A 21441-nucleotide genomic window follows, 5' to 3' on the forward strand; every position below is an offset into this window, starting at 1 on the left:
GCTAGGAAGGGATCTGTTGGTTGCTTGGTCAAACGATACTAGCAGTACTATTGACCTCTCGTCGTCATCCATCTTTGTTTGTAATATTACCCATTGGCGTTCGGCAGGCGGTGTCTAGTAGCTGTGTTTTCTTCTTGTTTAATCTGCCAATTGGTGATCGGCCATCACGTGATAACGCAAAAACGTTTTCCAATCCATGTCTCCGTAGCTAGCAAACAACCGTTGTTTATCATATCACGGTCGATGGTTGCTTTAATAGTACTACTCGCTTACATTGGCGGACTGGTTCTATAGTCAGTCCGTCCACCATGCCGTCGCTCCGACGCCTGCCAGTCGTCGTCGTGCTGGTTGTGCTCGCCGGCGTGAATGCCCATGGCTTCCGGTTCGAGGAGGCGAGCATCGACGCCATCCGCCTCGGCTTCCGCAACGGCAGCCTCACCTCGACGGCGCTCGTGATCTTCTACCTGGACCGCATCGCGCGGCTCAACCCGCTCCTCCGCGCCGTCATCGAGGTCAACCCGGACGCGCTCCGCCAGGCCGCGCGCGCCGACGCCGAACGCCGCCGCTCCATTTCCTACGGCCGCCGGAGCCTGAACACCGGCAATGGCAAAGGCGGCGGGTTGCTGCACGGCGTCCCCGTGCTGCTCAAGGACAACATCGCCACGCGGGACGCGCTCAACACCACGGCCGGGTCGCTGGCGCTGCTGGGGTCCGTCGTCAGGCGTGACGCCGGCGTGGTGCGGCGCCTCCGGCTCGCCGGCGCCGTGGTGCTGGGCAAGGCCAACATGGACGAGTGGGCCAACTTCCGCAGCCTGCAGGGCTCCGGCGGCTGGAGCGCCCGCGGCGGCCAGGGCAAGGTACTAAGTTCCTCAGATGAATCGGTCTTTCTCGCTTAATTAGCGTTGGTCTTTAAAGAAAGAACTCAGTCTGTTCTTCGATCGTTCTGTGGTGTGTAGAATCCGTACGTGCTGTCGGCGAGCCCGTGCGGGTCGAGCACGGGGTCGGCGATCGCGGCGGCGGCCAACATGGCGGCGGTGGCGCTGGGGACGGAGACGGACGGCTCCATACTCTGCCCGGCGTCGCTGAATTCCGTGGTGGGGATCAAGCCCACGGTGGGGTTGACCAGCCGGGCCGGAGTCGTCCCCATCACGCCCAGGCAGGACACCGTCGGGTAAGAAGTTTGACTGTAGGAGTATATTTTTTGAGACGGAGAATATATTAGCACCAAGCCAAGTTGTTTCTTGTTTAAACTGCAGGCCGATTGGCCGCACGGTGGCAGATGCGGTCCACGTGCTGGACACAATTGTCGGCTACGACGATCGCGACGCGGCAGCCACCATGGCAGCTTCCAGGTACATCCCCAATGGCGGATACACGCAGTTCTTGAAGACGGATGGACTTAGAGGCAAGAGGATCGGCGTCCCCAATGGCTTCTTCAGCTACCCAAATGGTTCCGTGCAACACATGGTTTACCAGCAACATCTCGACACAATGAGGTATGCACGTGGTTACATAATGTAAACTGAATTCCCCACCTGGATCAGTGATATACAAATTTAACCTGTATAATTCTATTTTGAAGGAAACAAGGAGCGATCTTGATCGAGAACCTGGACATCGAGAATCTAAGCGTCATACTGGATCCCCTAAACAACGGCCAACAGGTTGCACTAGCAGCAGAGTTCAAGCTAAGCCTCAACGCCTACCTGTCAGACCTATCCTACTCCCCTGTCCGTTCACTGGCAGAGATCATAGCCTTCAACAACGCACATCCTGTGGAGGAAAAGCTGGAGGAGATCGGGCAGCTCATCTTCCTGGTGGCCGAGAACACGACCGGCATCGGAGCGCCGGAGAGAGCCGCCATTGACGGGCTCAAGGAGCTGTCCGCCGACGGGCTGGAGAAGCTGATGAGGGAGCGGGAGCTGGACGCCGTGGTGACGCCCAACGCCGCCGCGTCCGCCGTGCTGGCCGTCGGTGGCATGCCGGGGATCACCGTGCCGGCCGGGTACGGCGACATGGGGGTGCCGTTCGGTGTCTGCTTCGGCGGGCTCAGAGGGTACGAGCCCAGGCTCATCGAGATCGCCTACGCGTTTGAGCAGGTCACCAAGGTCAGGAAGGCTCCCACCTTCATGCCATAGAAGTTAACAAGCGACACGGATCAATGGTGTTGTTACGATCTTATTTTAATCCATTTTAGGGCATCTATCTATGCCTGTGGTGTAATCACTTTTACAAATTATAATTGAGAATCGTTCAGATACTTTTGGGTTCCGCCCCCTCCTGCCTTGCTCGTCTTCTCGCCAAACAGGGTCTGTATCAGTCGGGAGAGGAAGGAAGACGGCCAAGGTTCAGCTACCGGATCCTGTTTTTTTTTCGGAGATTCTAACTGGACACGTGACCGTATCGGTCTTACGCAGTGGCGCTTTGTGCGTCGTCCGATGCGATCCATCTCCCTGATCCATGGCTTTCGGAGATTCTAACTGGATTCTACCGGATCCATCTCCCTGATGGATGGCTTTCTCTCCGTTATCCATTCTGTGCCACGGACGTATCTCTCCCGACGCCACCTACCAAAAGAAAAAATCCCCTTCATCATCGAGCCGCCGCTGCAGGCCGCCACGACGCGCGAGCCGGAACACGTCGTCTCCGACCGCCTCCTTCCGACGAGTGCGGCGAGGAGCAGCGCGGGAAGGGGCGGCAAGGAGGAACCCGGGGGAGGGGAGGGGCGCGGCAAGGAGCAATGCCGGGGTCGGCATTTTTCTGGTTTAAACTGCAGGCCGATTGGCCGCACGGTGCCAGATGCACTTTGATTCAGATGATGAAGAGTTGTACACTACTAGTTTACAAAGATGGGCAAGCAAGATCCCTAGGCAGGGGAGGCAGGGCCGCAGCAGGGGTACATGCATCATAGTCTAGTAGTACTAGCTGGGTGCATTCAGGTATTAATCAGGTGCATCCTGGTATTCATGGCATGCTCCTCTAGGTACATATCTTGCTCTTAGCCTATCTGCTTATGGCTCAGAAGATGCTGATCGATGTAAAAGTGCAGGAACCAAAATGACAGGATCCCAATCTTCAGTTACGATCATAATTCTGAAGTTACTGCATCCCCCTTCTGGAATTGTCCCCGGCAGAATATATGAGCAGATGGGCGTTGTGATTCGAGGGCAGGTGGGACGGCCACGCTTGATCGTCCCGTGTGACTCTGTTCTGCCTCCTCGAGGTGGCTCCAATGCTCCAGCTGGTGAATTTCCTCTGCATCGTACCTCTTTTATACTTTCTATGCCTTGCTTTGCATATTATTCACCTTTCCTGCACATCACTCAGCAGACATGGTTTTCTCGCAGACAAATGACTATATTTTAATCACTAAACACTGTCATCCATTCCACTTGATCTTCAAGAATCAATTATTTCATGCATCTGATATTATAACAAGCGACAAGTGAGCATGGGCTAGTAGTTACAATATTCCAATGCCAAACGAAAGGTGTTAATGGTTGATTAACAAATTATGTGAGCTAGGATGCCGAACACTTGGCAAGCCTCGAGGTTTTCAACAATATGTCACCAAGACACTCAGCTTACTTTCATGGATAAACAGTAGAGCTCACCAACCCGTTTTTGCCTCCTATAGTGAAGTGCAAGCACTCATAAAAATTCTCCCAAGCCAAGCCTTTAGTGAGGCACTCTTTGTGATCCAAAATTACACTCATCACTCTTGGTGTCTTGACCTGAAGACTACTTCTCACACCCTACCCCTAAGCAAAAGGCTTTTATGTGGATCTCGGTAATGGTGGATAAGCAAGCATTTAGAATCCAGATGTCGCAGTATTAATTTATCGTCCAAAGTAGTGCTAAAAGTCTAGTCATTCTGGTCACTGGAAAGATAATGTGAAGAGAGGAGACACACGCACAAAGGAATGGGAAAGGCTTATGCATTGCAAAGTGGTCTCGGGGCCTAATCATGTCCCCGTTACCGAGATAGTGCACAAGGAGTAGTGATTTGCCACGCGAAGATTTGTCATGCTATGCACATGGGAAATTAAATCACTCAAGATGAAGCATGCGCCAAAGAAAATAAATCATCTCACTGTGAAGATACCACGCTAAAAGAAAAAAAAATGGTACGTCTCTTATTCTTCTTCTTCTTCTTCTTTTCCTTTTTCTTCATTTTTTCTTTTTTTCTTTTTTTTCTTTTTTTCCTTTTTTCTTCTTTTTTTTCTTTTTTCCTTGTTTCTGTTTTTCCTCTCTCGTAAAAAGTTGAGACGTGCCTTACAATGACCGAAGCTTCATTCATGGAGAACAACAGCAATGGCATGCAATGCCGATATTGTGCAATTATATTAGTGCTGTAAGACCAACAGAATAATGAATGTGCATGGATCGAAGATAGATGTGGCTAAGATGCAATATGAAGCATGAATGTGCATGGGCAAATCAACTACTGCAGAACAGCAAGATGTGCTGTGTAGGAATGTATGGTGGACACAAGTGGATTGGTGAGTCTCTTGTAACTTAGACTCCTCTTTTCTTTCTTGGGATGTGGATGCACTTGCGGAGTTTGCTACATCCCTCTTTGTGAGATGTGCAATGCAAAGTGCCGAAGAGGTTAGCAATAAGAAAGATACGCAAAAGAAATGACCAGCTTCAAAAGAACTTCCTGACTACAATATGGAACCAAGATTAATACCGCTAGTCCTTGTCCCAAACTACAAGCTCATCTTTGTGGACTTTCAAGAAGAGAATATATAGAAAGAGGCTAGCAATAGGATTAAATCAATTTTGGATCACGCCAAGCACCTCAACTTTATTACACTTAACATGGGGTTTTATATAGGAGACAGGAAAATGCTGGTTCACTAAACCATTTATCCAGTATTTTCTGCCAAGTACCTGACGGCAATTGCTCTCTACCCCTAGTAATTGCAAGTGTTAAATGTTCTAGAGGTTAGCACATTTATTCAGTCTAAAATAAAGAAACTCTTTTTGGGGTTTTATATTTCTTCTACTACAATAACAAAATATATCATTTTGAATTTTCAGGTCTCAAATGCAGCAGATTTAAACTTCGAATGGAATACCAACCTCAAACACCCTGTTGGAGAAGTGATACGGCCACGATCCTTGGTAGGCTGACGCTGATGGCTGAGCATTCCTGAAATAAAGACGTTTTTCTTCATATTTCCATGTAGTTCAAACAGTCTAATTATGTTGCAGTTTTTTTGTTCAAATAATACAGGTTGGATATAGACTTACCAAGTTAAAGTTATGCAGTCTCTTTCATGTTGGTCAAAACAGATGCACCAATCTGATTCTGTGAGCACTGCTTGCCTTGTGTTGTTTGAACCTCAAAACTTGGCACAGATCACGACGACCGAATTCAGCAGGCTCAAAGGAAGTAGATATGTATGAATAACCTGCGCAGTAGGTTAAAAATAGCATGCTGTTCAGAGAAATGAAAAGCGAGTTATGGACGTTAGAAAGTTGGAGAGAAGGAAGTGCTTTGCTACCTGATCGAAGTTGATGAACCGGAGACTGAGCGCTGCTCGACGAGATTTGCGCCAAGCGGCAGGAGTAACCCCAGCCTGCCCCGCTCCCTCTGCCGGTCGCGCCTTCCATGAACAAAGCACCGGTGCCGCTGGTTTCATGCCTTCCTGCTCCATCGCCAGCCTTCTCTCCAATGAGCACCTAACGGAAGAAGGAAAGCTGTGCCGCACGCCTCTTTCTTCTCCGTAAATAAATCTGTACGGGATGTGACTGTCACCTGCGATCGGTTTGGTGGTTGGTGACCAAACGCCGGTGGCCATGGGATGGATGTAAAATGGAAGGCTGGCGATTGGTTGAAGAACCGGATTATATTTCGACTATTGGAATGGTGCCTTGAAGCTTGCGGCAGTGCCTTATTAGCTCCGGGTGGATTTCAGTACCACGGGCACTGACACGTCGCAGCGAATTCGGCAGGCCTTCTTTGGGTAGGGATCGGAGCCGTGGGCAGTCCCAGATAACTAGTTCTTCGAGTGAGGCCGGAAGGCTGTCCTTGGGCAGCGATTGGAGGTTTCGACAGGTGCTGAATCTTAGCAGCTTTAGGCTGGGATGCCCACTGAGCCCTCCAGGGGCGGACTGCAGATTACAAAAGGATATAATTTCAAGTTTAAGGAGGGAGGTGAGCATTAGGAGCGCCTTCTCTTGGTCCTTTGTGAGGCGCTGCAGATTATAGTTTTTTCGTCCGAGGAGTATTAAATTCGCGAGGGAGGAGGAGATGATGCTGCAGATGGGGCTAACCAAAAGCCCTTCAACGTCACACGTACAGATGCTCCGGATTCCGGACAACGTCCTTGATGGGTCCAAACCGTCAAAGAATTTTTCAATTTCTTCGATGTGTAGGTCGGTGAGTTGTGGGAGAAGATGCAATAAGTCCTTACCTCTTACATCGCTCGACCCATGTATGGTCAATTCGGTGAGGTTGGGGAGGGGCGGCAGGGTCAAGCTCGTCGGCACGCGCCAAAGAGTGAGCGTTTGCAGCGAGGTTGGGAAAAGGAGAGAAGGAGACAAAACTGAGGAGCCGAGCATGTGGAGCTGACTTACATTCAATGTTCGGAGGGAGCGCATGTTTTGGAGACCTGTTGCTGACATGGAGCAGTCGCTGAGCTGTTGACAGTCGAGGATTTGCAAAAACTCTATTTGGGGAGGCAAAAGCAGCGTGAAGTCGTCTGCTGTTATTTCCGCTTCGTCCCTGACAGCTACATTCACGTGCTGCTCCGGCTCCGCCACACCCAACCCTGAAAATCCATTACGACTGTGCATATGCAAATACAACCGTGACAGGTATGGGAAATGGGAGAGCATCTTTGTAAGTTCCTTCCCACTAGAGCCACAGTTTCCGATCTTTAGTTCTGTAACTGAGACATAGCACTGGACACAGCTCCTTTCTTCAACCGACAATAGGACATTACTACTCGAATTCTCTATGCAAAGCTTCTTCAGGGATTTCAGCGCTTGGAGGCGATCCAGCGGCAAAGGAGGGCAACTAGAGATCGTCCAATCTTCTAATTCAGTTAGATTGCTGAAGTCCAACACGTCCCAGAATGTGCTATCTCCGGAACCATTTCCCTGGTCCCTCCCGCTAATACGCAAAATTATAGACTCGTTTGCTTCTTTGGTGTAAAATAACTCCGAAAAATCTGAACCCGCATCTTTTATTTTAATAAAGCACACAGCGCTGGTCCAAGGAAGTGAGGGCAAAGGCAGTAGGTTGTGGCAATTTGAAATATTAAGGGTTCGTAATTTAGGAAAGACAGCCAGCATGTTCTCCTCTCGTTCAGATTCATGGCAGCTAGAACGTGAAAACGGCAACTCTTTTAGCAAATAGCACCTATGAACGGTGAGTTCTTCTAGATGAGAGAGCAAATGACAGGTGCCATTTCCACGCCATTTTATAAGTTCTTCGATGCCAACAAGTGATAGAGTTTTCAAATTCTTGAAGCCTTGGCCTGGTACACAGCCTACACACTCTTTGCCATGTTCGTAAACCATGCACGTCTTCCCCAGAAGAGGAAGTGTGCCCCAGGATACACGTTCCAGATGAAGATGTTCCAAATCCAGTTCCACACCTAGCCATTCTGGGCAGGTGGCACCTCCATTCCCACTAATGCGTAGGGCTCGAATATTGCTGTGTGGTTTTAGACTTTGAAGAACCAATTCTTCTTTATTAGCTCGTGTAAGTGCTTTCTGTGTGCTAATTTCGCTCCAATTTAATGTTAACTCGTGTAAGTGCTTTCTGTGTGCTAATTTTGCTTCATCCGCTTCCTCTACTGATTGTATGTTTTCAAGATTATCAATGCGCAATGATCCTCTCAGCTCTAGCGGCCCTAATTGCTCTAACCCAAAACCATTTGTTTCCCTTTTGACCTCAAATCTCTTTAGTTCTTGTAAAGCATGTAGTTTTCCCACCATAGGAATGCGAGAGTGAACTTCTCCATTGTCTCCGACAACAAAGTGACGAAGTTTTACAAGGTTGCTCACATCTTGTGGAAATTTTTTGAGCCATACATGTGCATGTAGGACAATCAAATGATAAAACCTTGAGATGCTATTGGGTAAACTTGTTGGAGTGGAGTAACGTACACCCTCAATCCTTAAGTAGCGAAGACGGACAAGATTTGAAAAGTCGTGAAACAAATTGTTCAAATTATAGGTTGCCTCGGAAAGATAAACAACACGAAGGCTTTTTGCTTTCTTAAACATGTCACGCAAGGTCTTGAGAAAGCTTCCGTGATACACTCCAAATAGCATCAAGGTATGCAAGTTTTCAGCTTTTAATCTCTTTCCTAGTGCGCTCAGGTCAATCCTAAATTTTTCAAAAGACTTCCTATCCGTGACTACTGTGTTATCTATTGTGATAGACAAGTGACGTATAGACGCAAGAATTTTTGTGGACCTTATGTTAGAACTATGAATACTAAGGCATTCAAATGATGAAACTTTGACTGCCAACTCATGGAGAAGGTCATGGATAACATAATAAGGCAACTTCCCCTCCTTTTCACCTATCTCAAAAAATCCATGATCAACCAAGATATCAAGATATGTCTGCCCTATGTCTTCAATTCTTTTGTTTTGATTACTGTTACCTAGTAACCCTAGTCCTATCCACATGTGAATTAATTCTTGACCTGTAAATTTGTAATCTTCACGAAATAAAACACAATGGTAGAAGCACTGTTGTGCTTCAAAAGGAAGATAGTTATAGCTAAGCTGTAGTGCAGGCATAACATCTTCATTGTTGGTCTGAAGTTCCCATTCTTTACTATCTAGTATGCTATTCCAATGGTCTGTATGAAGCTTGGTTCTTAGCAATCTGCCTACAGTTTTTACTGCAAGGGGGGACCCCTTCAACTTGGGCACTATTTCACTCCCTACTTTAAGTAAATTATCGTGGCCTTCCCATTGTTTCTCGTCGTCACCAAATATACATGCTTTGAAGAGAGCCATACTATCTTTATAGTCTAAACGGTCCAATTTGGTGGAGCAATCCACGGTCGTTGCAACGGATTGAGCTAGCCCTGGAAAACGAGTTGTGACTATAACGATGTTACCAGCTGGTCCTGCTTTTCTAAATGGAGCCAATAGTTTGTTCCACTCATCCTCATGATATGTCCACATATCATCAAGGACAAGCAAGAACCGTTTAGATTGTACTGCCATTTCGATTTGGTCCTCAGCACTATCCTTTTTATCGGATGCCCCCGAAGGGGCAGCACTACCCTTTTTATCGGATGCCCCCGAAGGGGCAGCACTACCCTTTTTATCGGATGCCCCCGAAGGGGCAGCACTACCCTTTTTATCAGAACTACTTTGGATCTGTTTTGCAATGTCTCGTGCCAACATATTTGCATTGGAACCGTGGGAGACACATATCCAAAGATGGATCTGGAAGTTGCTCTTCGCTTTATCATAGATGTGTTGTGCGAACGTGGTCTTACCAATACCCCCCTGGCCGTAAAATGAAAGCACAGTGAGGTTGTTGGTAGAATATTTACTACCGGTAATGTCCTTGACAACATGGTCTATCTGGCTCCCCCTCCCGTACAATTTAGGTTGTATGATATGATGGGTGGTTTCGGGTCGGTCCAAAGGAGTCTCTTTGGTTGTGGTGCGGTTCATGCCAGATAGCTCTAACCCAAGAATTGTGGAGACTTTGGCACATACCGGCTTGAGTTCATCTAGGATTTTGGACATTCTCTCGGACATCTCTACCCTATCAAACTTAAGCAAAGGTGCATGCTCGGTGCGGGTGCAAGGGAGGCGTTTACCGATAGCACGAGCACAAGAGACGACCTTAGGCACGCACCCGCCATTAGCAGCCTGAGCATTCTCCCAGTAACGTGAGCAAGCTCGGGGGAGACATCCTCCGCTTCCATCCTCTTGCTCCTCATCTGAATCATCATGGCAAGCAGTACAGGGGTACGATAAGAGCTTACTGAGTTTACCGGCATGGGTTTTTACCGTGTGGTGAGCGTTGACGACGAGGCCTTTGAGGCAACCCTGGTCATCATCGTCGGTGGCCTTTTTCGTGCCGTAGAGCTCGTCCTGTATGCGGAAGTACTCCAGGTCGTCGAGCGCATCATCAGCGGCGTACGCCAGCCGCCGGAGCTCCAGCAGCAGCTGCCCCAGTGCGGCGCTGCGGACATCCCTGCCACGGGCATTGTCCAGCATGCCCTGCGCGTACAGCAGCTCCATCTTGAGCTCATGGATTTTGGTGCCGAGCGCGGAGCTGGCCGCCCAAGGCTCCAGCAAGCCATCCAGGATAGGGCCCAGCGCCCTAGTCACCCCCCAACGCGCCGCGCTAATGCCAATGGTAGCCTCCATCCGAACGTCCCAAGATGTTGATGGACGGTTCTACCTGCAGCAAGAGCAATTCCGTTCTCATGTGATTACTCAATAGTCCTACTGTCATGTTCATCTTTCCTATAAGAGGAGGAGAAGGCGAAAATACTCACAGGAAGGGGGTAAACACTTGGCAGAAGACGGAGGCCGGGGCTGTCTTGAATATGTGTCGCAGAGGAATGTTGTGTAGCTAGAGTTGGTGGGATGGCAGATCTGTGGAGGAATTGGTGCGGAGGAGGTAAGGTATATATAGGGACTCGAGCAGCTGCCAGCCTGCCAAGTCCACCAGTTCACCAGCCACCACTACACAGGGTGGCATTCGGGTTAACCCGAAATTTCGGGTCGGGATATTCGGGTTTACAAAAATAATACCTGAAATTAGATCTAAAAAATATCTACCCAAAAATCCGGGTATCTGACATTGGGTTCGGGTTTCGGGTACCTGAAAAATGGGGTTGGACGCGACTCAGCAGTCGGCAGGGAGGACGACTGGATCTGGGGAAGACGACGCAGGGGGCGGCGGCCGCCGGCAGGGCCGGACAAATCGGGGAGCGGGAAGGTCGGGGAGGGTAGCTAGAGGAGAGTGGCAGTTCGCCGGAGCTGAAGACGCGCAGCGCGGGGTCAACGTGGCACCGGCTAGAGGAGGGAAGTGTAGGGGGGAGGGCAGCGCGCCATGGCAGGGATGAGCAAAGGGAGAAGACGAGCGGGGGATACGAGAGTGGGCTAGATTAAATCTTTGGTTGGGCCAAAATTCTAAACAGGGCTGCTCTGTACGTTTAACTAAATTGGGCTATTCGTGTTGGAATATTAAGCAATTTCGAGATTAACAAAATAATGAGTAATTTCAAAATATTAATCATGACGACAGCAACAACTAGCATATGCATCTCAAATATACTAGAATTATTTAACAGCAAAACCAATAACAACATGAACTTGCAGATCAGGATTAAACTGTAGATCGGATCACGGTTTACATATTGTTGCGGCGGAAAAAAGTCGAGGCTGAAGTTGACTTGACTTGGCGAAGTTGCTGATGACAAATACGGCGGCCCGTAGCACCGCTGGACTTGGACGGCAGACGACCCGTGGAGGCAGGGAAGCAAGCAGTCGTGCGGAGCACTTTCCAAAAACCTTATTCGCTCTCTCCCGTACAGGATCACAAAGATGAGTGGTTCCGGAGACCTCCTCTCCCGTTCGTCGGTGCACGCCGACGCGCGGGATGGGGCAGATTACGGCGGCGGCGCAAGAGGCGAGAGGCAGGCAAACCCTAGGCTCGGCTGTGTTGCATGTTTCGTGTAGATCGAGAGGCAGGGACGGCGGCTATATATATAGTCACGCAGGTAAGTCGGTTCGGCTCCACAAAATCTACACGCGTCCGTAACAGAATCCAAAATACCTCGTGCGTGACAAAAAAAGGAAGCCCGGCCCCGCACCGACCCGGCACGGCTCGAACTCGATCCACGAAAGGCGGCACACGCGCGCGTCGTGACGAGGCGAGGTGAGCGGAGGAGGAACGCGCGTGGGGATATTCCCTTGCTAGCCTCACTATTAGGTGTGTACCAACCTACCTTATGTATTGGTCAAACTCACCCTCCACTAACAAGGTGAGACTATTCCCAACCCTCTCATCCCACTATATGAATGGGCTTTTGAGATTTTCAGAATTATTAAAATTTGGACCTTGGGCTGATCAGACCCACCAAATTCTAACAATTCGGGTACCGGGAACTAAACCCGAATTGCCCGAGATAAATTCGGGTTTTTAGACTTGACACCCGAATATTCTCTTTGGTTATCGGGATCCGGGTATCGGGTTTTGTACCCAGTCTGCTACACGGATGGGTGAGAGAATCCTTTCTCGCATGACGTGGAGATGCTCTCGCTTTTGCTACACCGCACGTTCTAGGCTCCACGCTCCCGTATATGCCTTCTCAACTAAATGTTTTCCATGACAATCCAGTCAAATATAATGTTTCCTATAAGCAAGATGCAGAGCACACATGGTTACACCTTTTGAATCGTGAATTAAGATAAGCATCAGCGAATCTTTCAGTAGCATGAATTCAAAATGATTACTTGGTTTCAGACCTCGTGCCAAAGGCTCTCAGATCTAGAGGTGCACACACCACCATGGGTGCACATCTTCATGGCTCATTTGGTTTACAGTATTTCAGGATCACGAAAATAGAAAAGGTAAAGGATTGGAGTTGCTTGTCCACTTCAACCCTCGCAAAATTTTCATGAGGTCTAAGCTAATGTTGGAAATCCTTACGAATCAGGACAATCCTCAGGAAATAGCTGCCTACATCTCCCAAAACACTTTTTTGTGTATCACTGACTGCATTGTCAAGTACTCTCTCCGTCCATTCACTACGCATGGTTGGCACAGAGACCAAAGAAGTACTACCTCCGTCCCATTTTAAGAGGCACGTACGTGTACCAAAATTACAAATTAAACTGGCAAAATAAAAATTATATTTTATAAAAAATATATTATTAGATTCGTAGTCAAATGAAATAACTTTTATGACATATAATTCATAATCAGATCTTGGGACGCGTGAATGTCTTATATGGTTGGTTGTTACTCCGTATTCAGCTAACATACAACGACAGTGGGTGCTCGATTCCCTGCCTGTGGAGGGTTGTAGCCCAGTGGAATGAACTCAACATTTGATTGGAGAGAGATCCTTGGTTCGATGCCCTGCCTCTGGAGGTTTGTTGTTTTCTTTTCTCACACCTCCAGAGGAGAAGACAAATGCTCTGATTATACCTTTATTCGGGAGAGAAAAAAAAATTCCATGCCTTTATTGGGAAGAAAGAAAAAATGGTGTTCCATAGACGCTCATCCTGGGATGTTAGTTTTAAAGTACGGTCTGTTCCCTTTTGGCGCATCTTTTACCTTTCGACAGGTAGCTGCACGTGCCGATTCACCTTTTGCATACTATGCCACTGTAAGTCCAGTTCAACACTCCCTTCTGTTTTTTTAGTAAAGTACATCATCCCTGGAGTATCTTTATTTTGAGTTGCAAAAAGAGGCGCGACAGGCATGATATACACACACTATGGTCGGCGAGTATCGTGCGGCCGCATGGGCAGGCCGGTGTGAACGAGTGCGAACGTTGTAGCCCACGAGTTGGTGACGAACCAGGAAGGCGCCCCACGGATCGAGTGCAAACCTCCCTTCGCTTTTTGCCGTGTTGTTTTTGTGTCATCCTTTATCCTCTTGAATCCTTTTCTCTTAATTTGTTCAAAAATTGTCTTCACTCCCTCTACCTAGGGCAACTCCAGCCACGCAACCCAAACGTACCCATTTTTTACGGTCGTTTTCGTCCGGTTGGGTCACGGGCCGGACACAAATCTGGCCTACGTCCGTTTGGATCGGCTACTGCATCCAGCGGGTGACCCATTTAAGAAAAAAAAACTAACCGAAGATAGACATTGCATATATAGATAGTTGGGCAAAGTTCATATATATATATATATAGTTAAAAGTAGTACTACATGACATACTACATAAAATTCTAAAACTAGAAGATCATATATATAGTCAAATATGGTTGATGTATAAAGTTTGCTTGTTTGCAACAACATAGGTGTCTTCATTCTTATTCTTGGTAGTTTTTTCCTTGCTTCAAATTCCGCATCTAGTTCCTTGTCTCTTTTTCCTTGGACCGGCCTTTCAAAATGTTTTAAGAACCGAATGATGTCAAAATCTGATTTGAGATGTTTTTTCAAGTCACTATTAAAATTCTCACTTAATTGTGTGCTTCTCATTCCCAATGAGGAAGTATCCCTCATGTAGCATTCAACCCATTTTTCCTTGAACTTGCAGATACTATCTAGCCATGATGCCTTCTTCTTCTCCACCTTATTCCTCATGACGTTAAATGCTTCTTCAAAGGCTGTCTTGTCCTCAATGTTATACACAAGCGCTAAAATCTAACAGAATATGAGGTTTTTCATCTTCCTCATTTTTTTGGGAGTCTTCATCTTTACTATTGCAAAAGTGCTTGACAGCATTTTGCATTATGTGATATGTACACAATCCATGCCATGCTTCTGTGAATACCCCTCAACAGCCTTTCCCATTGCCATGTTTTGATCGGTAAATATTGTTCTAGGTTGCTTTCCATTGTGTGCAGCTAGAAAAGCCTCAAATAACCATGTGAAAGAGGCACGAGTTTCATCAAACAAAAGGGCAGCACCAAAAATAACGGTCTCTCTAAACTGATTGAATCCAATGAAAACACCAAAAGGCCTATACTCTGTGTTTGTGCCAAAAGTAGGGTCGAAGGTGACAACATCCCCAAAGTGTGCATAATCAATGCACATCTTAGCATCAGCCCAGAATATATTAGTAATCTGTTCTTCACAATCCAATTGCAAAGTACATTGGAAAGAAGGGTTCTCACATATCTTGTCTTGAAAATACTTCAACATGCTTCATGCTTACCATATGCCAACTCCCTTTGACGCCTGCTTTGCAAGTGATTTTTTAGATCACGAGAAGTGTAGCCGAGATTCATTCGTCCTCCAACTATGCGACTAGCCAACTCATGTGCAGCTTTTGGCCTAATTCCAGAGTCATCGGCGGCCTCAATTTCAAAAGCTTGCAAATCTGAAATCTTTCTTTGTGATAGCATCAAATGGAAGGTTTGTGGAAAGTAAACACCATGATTGTGATCAAGCATTACTTCCACCACTTCATAATGTCCGGCCACTCGATCTAATGATAGACACATATGAACATCACATATGAACATCACAACCTGTTCTTATTTCAGCTCGAGGGTTCTTTGTCAGATGATCCCTCTTGTCTTCTGCTCGACGACCCTCCTTCGCACAAACATATCTACATGAAGTAACCTTTCCATCCATTTTACTTGTCCAACTAGACCTTTTTCTGACCTCAAAACCTGCACGGCCTCCATAGTTTATCCAAAATAACCAAGCATCATGCAAGTTTCTAAACTTCTGACCAACTTGAGGCAAGCACACAGGAACCACATTCTCTCTACAACAAAATAAATACGTACTTAGTGCTACAAATCTAGATGCCAACAAGCAAAAAAATGCCGAATGTGAGCTTAACTTACTTGTTGGGTTGTGCCATGAACTCTTAATTAGAAGGCAAGAACTCAATAAATACTGCACAAATCATGAACAAATACAAGTAAATTTCCAGATTTGTGAAAAAGTACAAGTGTGTGCTACCTGCAGATTAGAATCATCAGGAAAGATTGGGAGGGTAGCTGGCAAGATCTTCCGTCGATCGGCGCAGATTCTCGTCGATCGTCTGCTGCAGCGAGGGAGAGCGCCAGACGAGCCGACCGATGCGTTTCCCCGCCAAAATCACTTCCGTGGCTGCAGTCCCGCGCGCGAAGCCACTCTGTTTTGCCTCCCTGTGCTTCGAGCCAGGCGTTGCGTGGGCTAAAAAACGTGGGCTAGGCTTGACTGTCTGGCGTTGAAAGAGGGGAGGGAAAGCAGGGCCACATGATGGGAAATGAACGACATAGTCTGCCTCTGCCTTGCTGCAGGCAGGAGCCCCGTTATGTTGTCCTCTTCTCCCACGCCCACTGCGGCTAGCCGTGCTCGTGCTACTCGACGGTCCGCCACCGCGACAGCAACGCCCGTGCTGCTCCGTCCCCACGCTGCTTTGTTTTCTTACTTCTTTTGTTTGGGTTTCTTGGTTGCTTGTTTTGCCCCATCTTCCATTGTTTGTTGGTTCAGATTGCTGAAGGTAGATATGGTTGGTGAAGGTGACTTTTCATATGGCTCTCGCCTATATATGTGACCCGAAGATCTCAGTTTCATTGCTATAGCTAGTACGAATCTGCTACTGCTAGTTCTGATTATTCTTGACAGCAATTACAAAAATAATGTTATTTGAGACGATACCAGAGAAGTATATGTCGCTTTGTAAGAACAGTACCGGGTGACTAATGCAGATTTTTGCCAAACACATTAATGGTATGAACAGTACCCGGTGATTCCCTAATGTGTTCAAAATAATTGTCATAATGGATCGAAAATTTAATCATATGCAGCAAAAACTATCATTAAACGGCTAATTAAATTTTAAAAAGTACAGTCACCACTTATATCCGATCTACAAAACTAAAGGGTCATTCAAGTCATTTCAGCACATTTCAAGAAACAAACAAGCATCAGTTAGTTTCAACCTTTCAGCTGCAGTTGACAGCCACAACTGATTCTGAGAGCTGCAGCCGTAGAATCTGCAGTTGTGAAACTGCGGCCCAAACAAACACAACATAAGTTATACGCACTCTGTTCCTAAAAATAAGACGTATTTTATTTTCTTTGACACTTATAAAAAAACAAGCTGAACAAAAAGGTTCAGTGATATAAACTTGCTGATTTCACACTTTTTGCAACAAGAAGGTAATTTTGAAACACTTGAATGGAAAAAAAATAGAGAGTTCAAGGTCTTCACCATTTGGTGGATAGTGCAGGACCGCACAAATCTAAGAAGTCATCAGAGATTTATCGGGTGTTAGTTTCGTTTTTCAGGAAAATAAAATGATCGCATTTGTCCAGAGAAAAAGGCAGAACTTGGAGATTCCGAAATCGCCCCGCCGAGACATGGCTGCGCCTGCGCTGGGCTCTCCTGCATTGCATTGGAGGTCTTCGGCTTCGGCATCGTGCGCGCTGGCAAGACGAATCGGATAGAGATGGCGGAGAATTTTGTTTTTCGGAAACTCGGCGCGTGATGGGTGGCATCAATCGGCCTCATAGGACCGTCGTCGGATGGGCTTTCCTTTAGCTTCCGATGATTAGTTGTGGGCCTGGGCTATAAACGCTTTATTGCGGCCCAAATGACGGCCCAAGTAACTACAGACCTCTCTTTTTAAAGCCTTGTCGCACGGTTACCACCATTCGGCTTCCCAGCGCTCGCGCCCGCCGCCGCCACCGCCACCGCCGCACGCTACTCCGCAGACGGCGGTCGTCGAGCGGGCCCTCCGTTGCGCCGACGGTAGCGCACGCTTTTTTCCATTGCAGCCTGCGCGGAAGGCTTCGCGGCTCCATCCCTCCTCAATCCCTCGAACCCTATGGCGTTCTGGGGTAATTAAGCCTGCTTCTTTGTGTTATTTCCGTTTGCCTCATCGCCTCCTACCTTGTCTCTTATGTGGTGTTGTTGTTAAATATGTGCGTGGTCTGTGCAGGCGTGGAGGTGAGGCCTGGCAAGCCCTACACGCACAGCCACAACCCCTCCCATGGCCGTCTCCGCATTTGTCAGGTTGCCCCCCCTCCCCCTCTTGCTGAAATTTTACTTCTCATGGTCGTCCTATTGCTTGCTTATGTGCCTTCTTTAATTTTGATTGATTTACTTGCGGTGTGTAAATTTTATGTAGGTTTAGTCTTTTATCTTAGCACCTAGGATCAATCCCTTAGCTCTGCTGCTAGGTAATCCATCCCCAGTTTAGCCTACCCAGGGATGTAGATGCTTTAAGCCAATCTTTGTGTATCATGTGTTATTGCCTTATTGGCATCCTTAATTATGTCTGTACAAACTTGAGCTCTGTCGTTGAAGCAATTCCCTGGGCACTGCTATATATGGAGTATCTTATAGTCTTGAAAACAAAATCATGTTCATCATGTGCTTATATTCTTAAATATTCAGACGAGATCAATTGCTCATGTTCTTAGTTGTTTCCATGTTGGTTCTATAATAATTTATAAAGGTTTTGGTGTTATCTAGTATTTTCCTTTGAAGCACAATAACCCTTTCAAACGGATCTTAAGGCATCCTACAGCAATTTTAAAATATCTATGGTTTTTTAGGCTACACTGGGCTGTTGTGATGCTGCTACAAGGACGGTGGTGCAGTGTAATGTTGGTAACAAGACACCCGTCAAACTTTGCAGTTTGAATCCTAGATTGGCTGAGATGTGCCATCTAGAGATCGAATTGGAGGAGGACGAGGATGTTCTTTTCTCAGTACTCGGTCAGAGTTCTGTTCATCTCTCTGGGTATTACCTCCATCCAAGCACCAGATGCAATGCAGGAGGCGAAGAATCGTATCCTTTCCTAGAGGCTCATCTGACTCTTAGCTTCACTTTTCTGTCACGTTACACACTTTATCATTCTTAACCTTGCAACCAGAGAATCTTATGGCGAGGATGTGGGGGAGTCTGATACTGCTGAGGAGGATATTGTGAGTGATGACAGCTATGAATCTGACTTTATCGATGATGGTGATGTGTGCTCCTCCCCTGATCGCCATAAAAAGGAAGGTGCATGATTTAGTTTTATTACACCAAATTACTTAACATATTTTCATAATTCACATATAAATATTTGCTTCTAGCTTATTTCAAGATTTTGTTTGTGAGTGATAATGTTCATAAAATTCTAGATTTATGTTTTTAAAGCACTTTCAAAGTCCTAAACTAAGGATGAGACTGGGTAAATTTGTCTGTACATTGTATTTTTACTTATTTTGCTTGTTCTCAAAATATTTTTTTCACCTTAGAATTATTATCTTAGAGATGGAAAATGTATGCTCATCGCATGGTGGTTTGATTGCTCCTGGTTTTATGCTGTTTTTGTGAAGCTGAATTAACATCTGTTGGCTACTATGTTCTGACAAGTCACACTATATCTGGACATGCATTTTGTACTCCCAAACACACATTTTCTCTTTCTTAAATAAATAAATAAACTGTGTTTAGAGGTCACAAAAAGATTCATACAAATCTCGCATGTACATATTAGAATACAGCATGTAACTGCCAAGTTTCATAAAAATGAGTACTAAAAAGGCAAGCATGAGGGGTTAAAAAGCATATTATGGGCACCAAACGTTTTCTTTTTGAACGGGGCACAAAAAGCAACATTTTGCACAAAAATTACTCATGCACAAGATTCAATTGTCTGAGTTCTTTTAAGCACGAGTATTGTTCTTTTTAATAAGGTTCTTGTGATCCCGAGTGCACTTTGTTATCCCACCCACTACATCTAGATTATTTCTTTTTTGTTGTATCATTATCTTTACAGTGCTTGTATTTGTGTTCAGTTGCACAATGCGTATTGTTAAATGTCTACTACAAATATCCTCTCGAAATTCCAACATACTGATTTGTAGCAATCTAATATTTGTGCCATAGCTGTTGAAAAGCAAGCTGGTAAGGGTGAAAGACGGAAACACTTAAAGAAAAAGAACCAAGTTGACAGCACTGATGACAACAATGATGATTCCCCATACAAGCCTGCTGTCAGGCGCAAGGCTTCTTTAATATTTGATAGTGGCAGTGAAGATGAAGATTACATGCTTGGATCTTATTCATTAGGTAAGAAAGATAATGGTAAAGTTTCTGTGGAGATCAAGCCTGAAAATGTTCAGCCGAATGGTGAGACTGTAAGGAAGAGTAAGGAGGCCATGAAAAGAAAACATGATGCCATCAGTCAGAATCCTGCACCACCGAAGTATATCTCTGCTTCTATTTAGGCCTATTTTCTTATATTGTATATAGTGATATTGATCTGTACGTTGTTACATGCCATAAGCAGGGATGTAGTAGTAGAAGCTGAAGTAAAATTGAAGTTGAAGAAAAATAAGAAGACCTCACTGGAGACAGAAGATGGGAAGCAATCTGACAACAGAAGAACATTGGAAAATGGGTTGATTGTAGAAGATCTGTCAGCAGGAAACATAGATGCACCGCTGGCTTCCAATACCAGCAAGGTATCCCTGCACTTCATTCATACCTGTACTTAAGGAATGTAAATAGCTCATATTACTTCTATGTGCTTGGCCAAGCTTCCTACTTTTGTTTTCATCAAAAAGAGCTCCCTGCCTTTGTGATCATGTCGCAGTTACACTAAGATACTCCCTCATGTATAAGGCACCCACACATTTCGAGTTTAAATTTAATTAACAATCAGACCAATCAAATGCAGGTTATGTGACACTGAAGTACAAGTAGAAAAAGCAGGGAGAAAAAAAGAAGTACAAGTAAAAAAATGTTTGAATATGAATCCAATGTTATCACTTTTGTGTCGCATAACAAAAAAGTTATGTTCTAAATATTGGTGAAAGTTAAATCTTGAAATTACTCTGCACTTTACAATGGCGAATGGAGTAAATGTTAAATGAGTGGTCTTGTCATTTAATTGATCGCTGTTTTGCATTTTCATCTATCTGACAAGACATATTGCCCCAAAGAAGAGATTTCACAACCTTGCTTTTCTTGTGCAGGTTTATATCAACTATATCGCCATGCTGCACGATGGGAAAACTGTTGAGTCCAATGTCGGGGAAAAGCCTTACAAGTTTAAGCTTGGTAAAATATTTAAAAATATCTCCACTTTTTATTAAGTTATTTTACTTTTAAATGCTTACAAGGCATATCATGTTGATGACAGGAGCTGGGAAAGGAAAGCCTGGATGGGATGATGGAATTTGTGGTAATCCTCTTGGAACTCACCTTTATGTTACAAAGTCGTGTTTTGGGTGTGTTTTATAGTTTTATGATATTGACTGTAGGCATGCGTGTTGGAGACAAAAGGAGGCTAACTGTCCCACCATCCATGTTGTAAGCATTTTTCACTTTGTTTACTTTTCAGCTTTCAGTTGCACATATTTTTGTCTTTACATATAATGTTTTTTGCGCTGCCTCTGGATAACATTTATTTTGCAGAAATGGTCATAAATCTGCGGAGAAAATACCAAAAGGTCAGTCAGCAATCTATGAAGTAGAGTTGGTGAAAGTTCGATAAACTGAAGATGCACTCCAAGCTTCGTGTTGATGTCCTATGCTGAAGGCTGCAATACAAGCACATGGATGGCAGATTCCGTAGCTTATTCTGAAAAACACTAGAGGATATAATCTAGTAAAATCTGTTTGCTACTCATATTGCACCATAGGACATTTTCAACTATTTTTCAGCTGGTATCATCGACAGTAGATTTTGTATGACTGATCCAGTGGATGTTCTGATTTTGCTTTGCACACCATGAAAATGGTGAAAACTGTTTAGCACTCCACTGTTTGTCATCAGTAAAGTAGTACTGTTCTCGTCGTT

At 45.7% G+C, this 21441-nt stretch overlaps 3 protein-coding genes and 1 long non-coding RNA gene across 5 annotated transcripts; 2 read left to right on the forward strand and 2 right to left on the reverse strand.

Annotated features, from left to right (window-relative positions):
* The first annotated feature begins 40 nt into the window (after positions 1–40).
* LOC100837646 (probable amidase At4g34880) lies at positions 41–2264 on the forward strand. Its single transcript, XM_003580893.4, has 4 exons — positions 41–857; positions 957–1171; positions 1257–1496; positions 1583–2264. The coding sequence occupies exons 1-4, from the start codon at positions 309–311 to the stop codon at positions 2136–2138; spliced, it is 1560 nt and encodes a 519-aa protein (XP_003580941.1). The 5' UTR covers positions 41–308; the 3' UTR covers positions 2139–2264.
* Positions 2265–2761: 497 nt separating this feature from the next.
* On the reverse strand, positions 2762–10600 carry LOC100837957 (putative disease resistance protein At3g14460). 2 transcript variants are annotated; one of them, XM_024455650.1, is made up of 5 exons: positions 10503–10600; positions 9339–10405; positions 5514–9302; positions 5260–5420; positions 2762–5158 (listed from the first exon to the last, which is right to left on the reverse strand). In XM_024455650.1, the coding sequence occupies exons 2-3, from the start codon at positions 10369–10371 to the stop codon at positions 5857–5859; spliced, it is 4479 nt and encodes a 1492-aa protein (XP_024311418.1). In that variant the 5' UTR covers positions 10372–10405; positions 10503–10600; the 3' UTR covers positions 2762–5158; positions 5260–5420; positions 5514–5856. The 2 variants fall into 2 exon arrangements, with proteins under 2 accessions (XP_024311418.1, XP_024311417.1); XM_024455649.1 differs by having other exon boundaries at positions 5514–10405.
* A 4098-nt stretch (positions 10601–14698) lies between these two features.
* Positions 14699–15949, reverse strand: LOC112269270. Its single transcript, XR_002960874.1, has 2 exons — positions 15492–15949; positions 14699–15409 (listed from the first exon to the last, which is right to left on the reverse strand). It is a non-coding gene; the product is annotated as an uncharacterized LOC112269270 (long non-coding RNA).
* A 1353-nt stretch (positions 15950–17302) lies between these two features.
* Positions 17303–21441, forward strand: LOC100835176 (peptidyl-prolyl cis-trans isomerase FKBP53). Its single transcript, XM_003579896.4, has 10 exons — positions 17303–17478; positions 17580–17653; positions 18199–18434; positions 18520–18650; positions 19524–19842; positions 19927–20101; positions 20615–20699; positions 20782–20823; positions 20903–20951; positions 21057–21441. The coding sequence occupies exons 1-10, from the start codon at positions 17466–17468 to the stop codon at positions 21133–21135; spliced, it is 1203 nt and encodes a 400-aa protein (XP_003579944.1). The 5' UTR covers positions 17303–17465; the 3' UTR covers positions 21136–21441.

This window comes from Brachypodium distachyon, chromosome 5 (assembly GCF_000005505.3).
Source record: "Brachypodium distachyon strain Bd21 chromosome 5, Brachypodium_distachyon_v3.0, whole genome shotgun sequence".
Lineage (NCBI taxonomy): Eukaryota > Viridiplantae > Streptophyta > Magnoliopsida > Poales > Poaceae > Brachypodium > Brachypodium distachyon.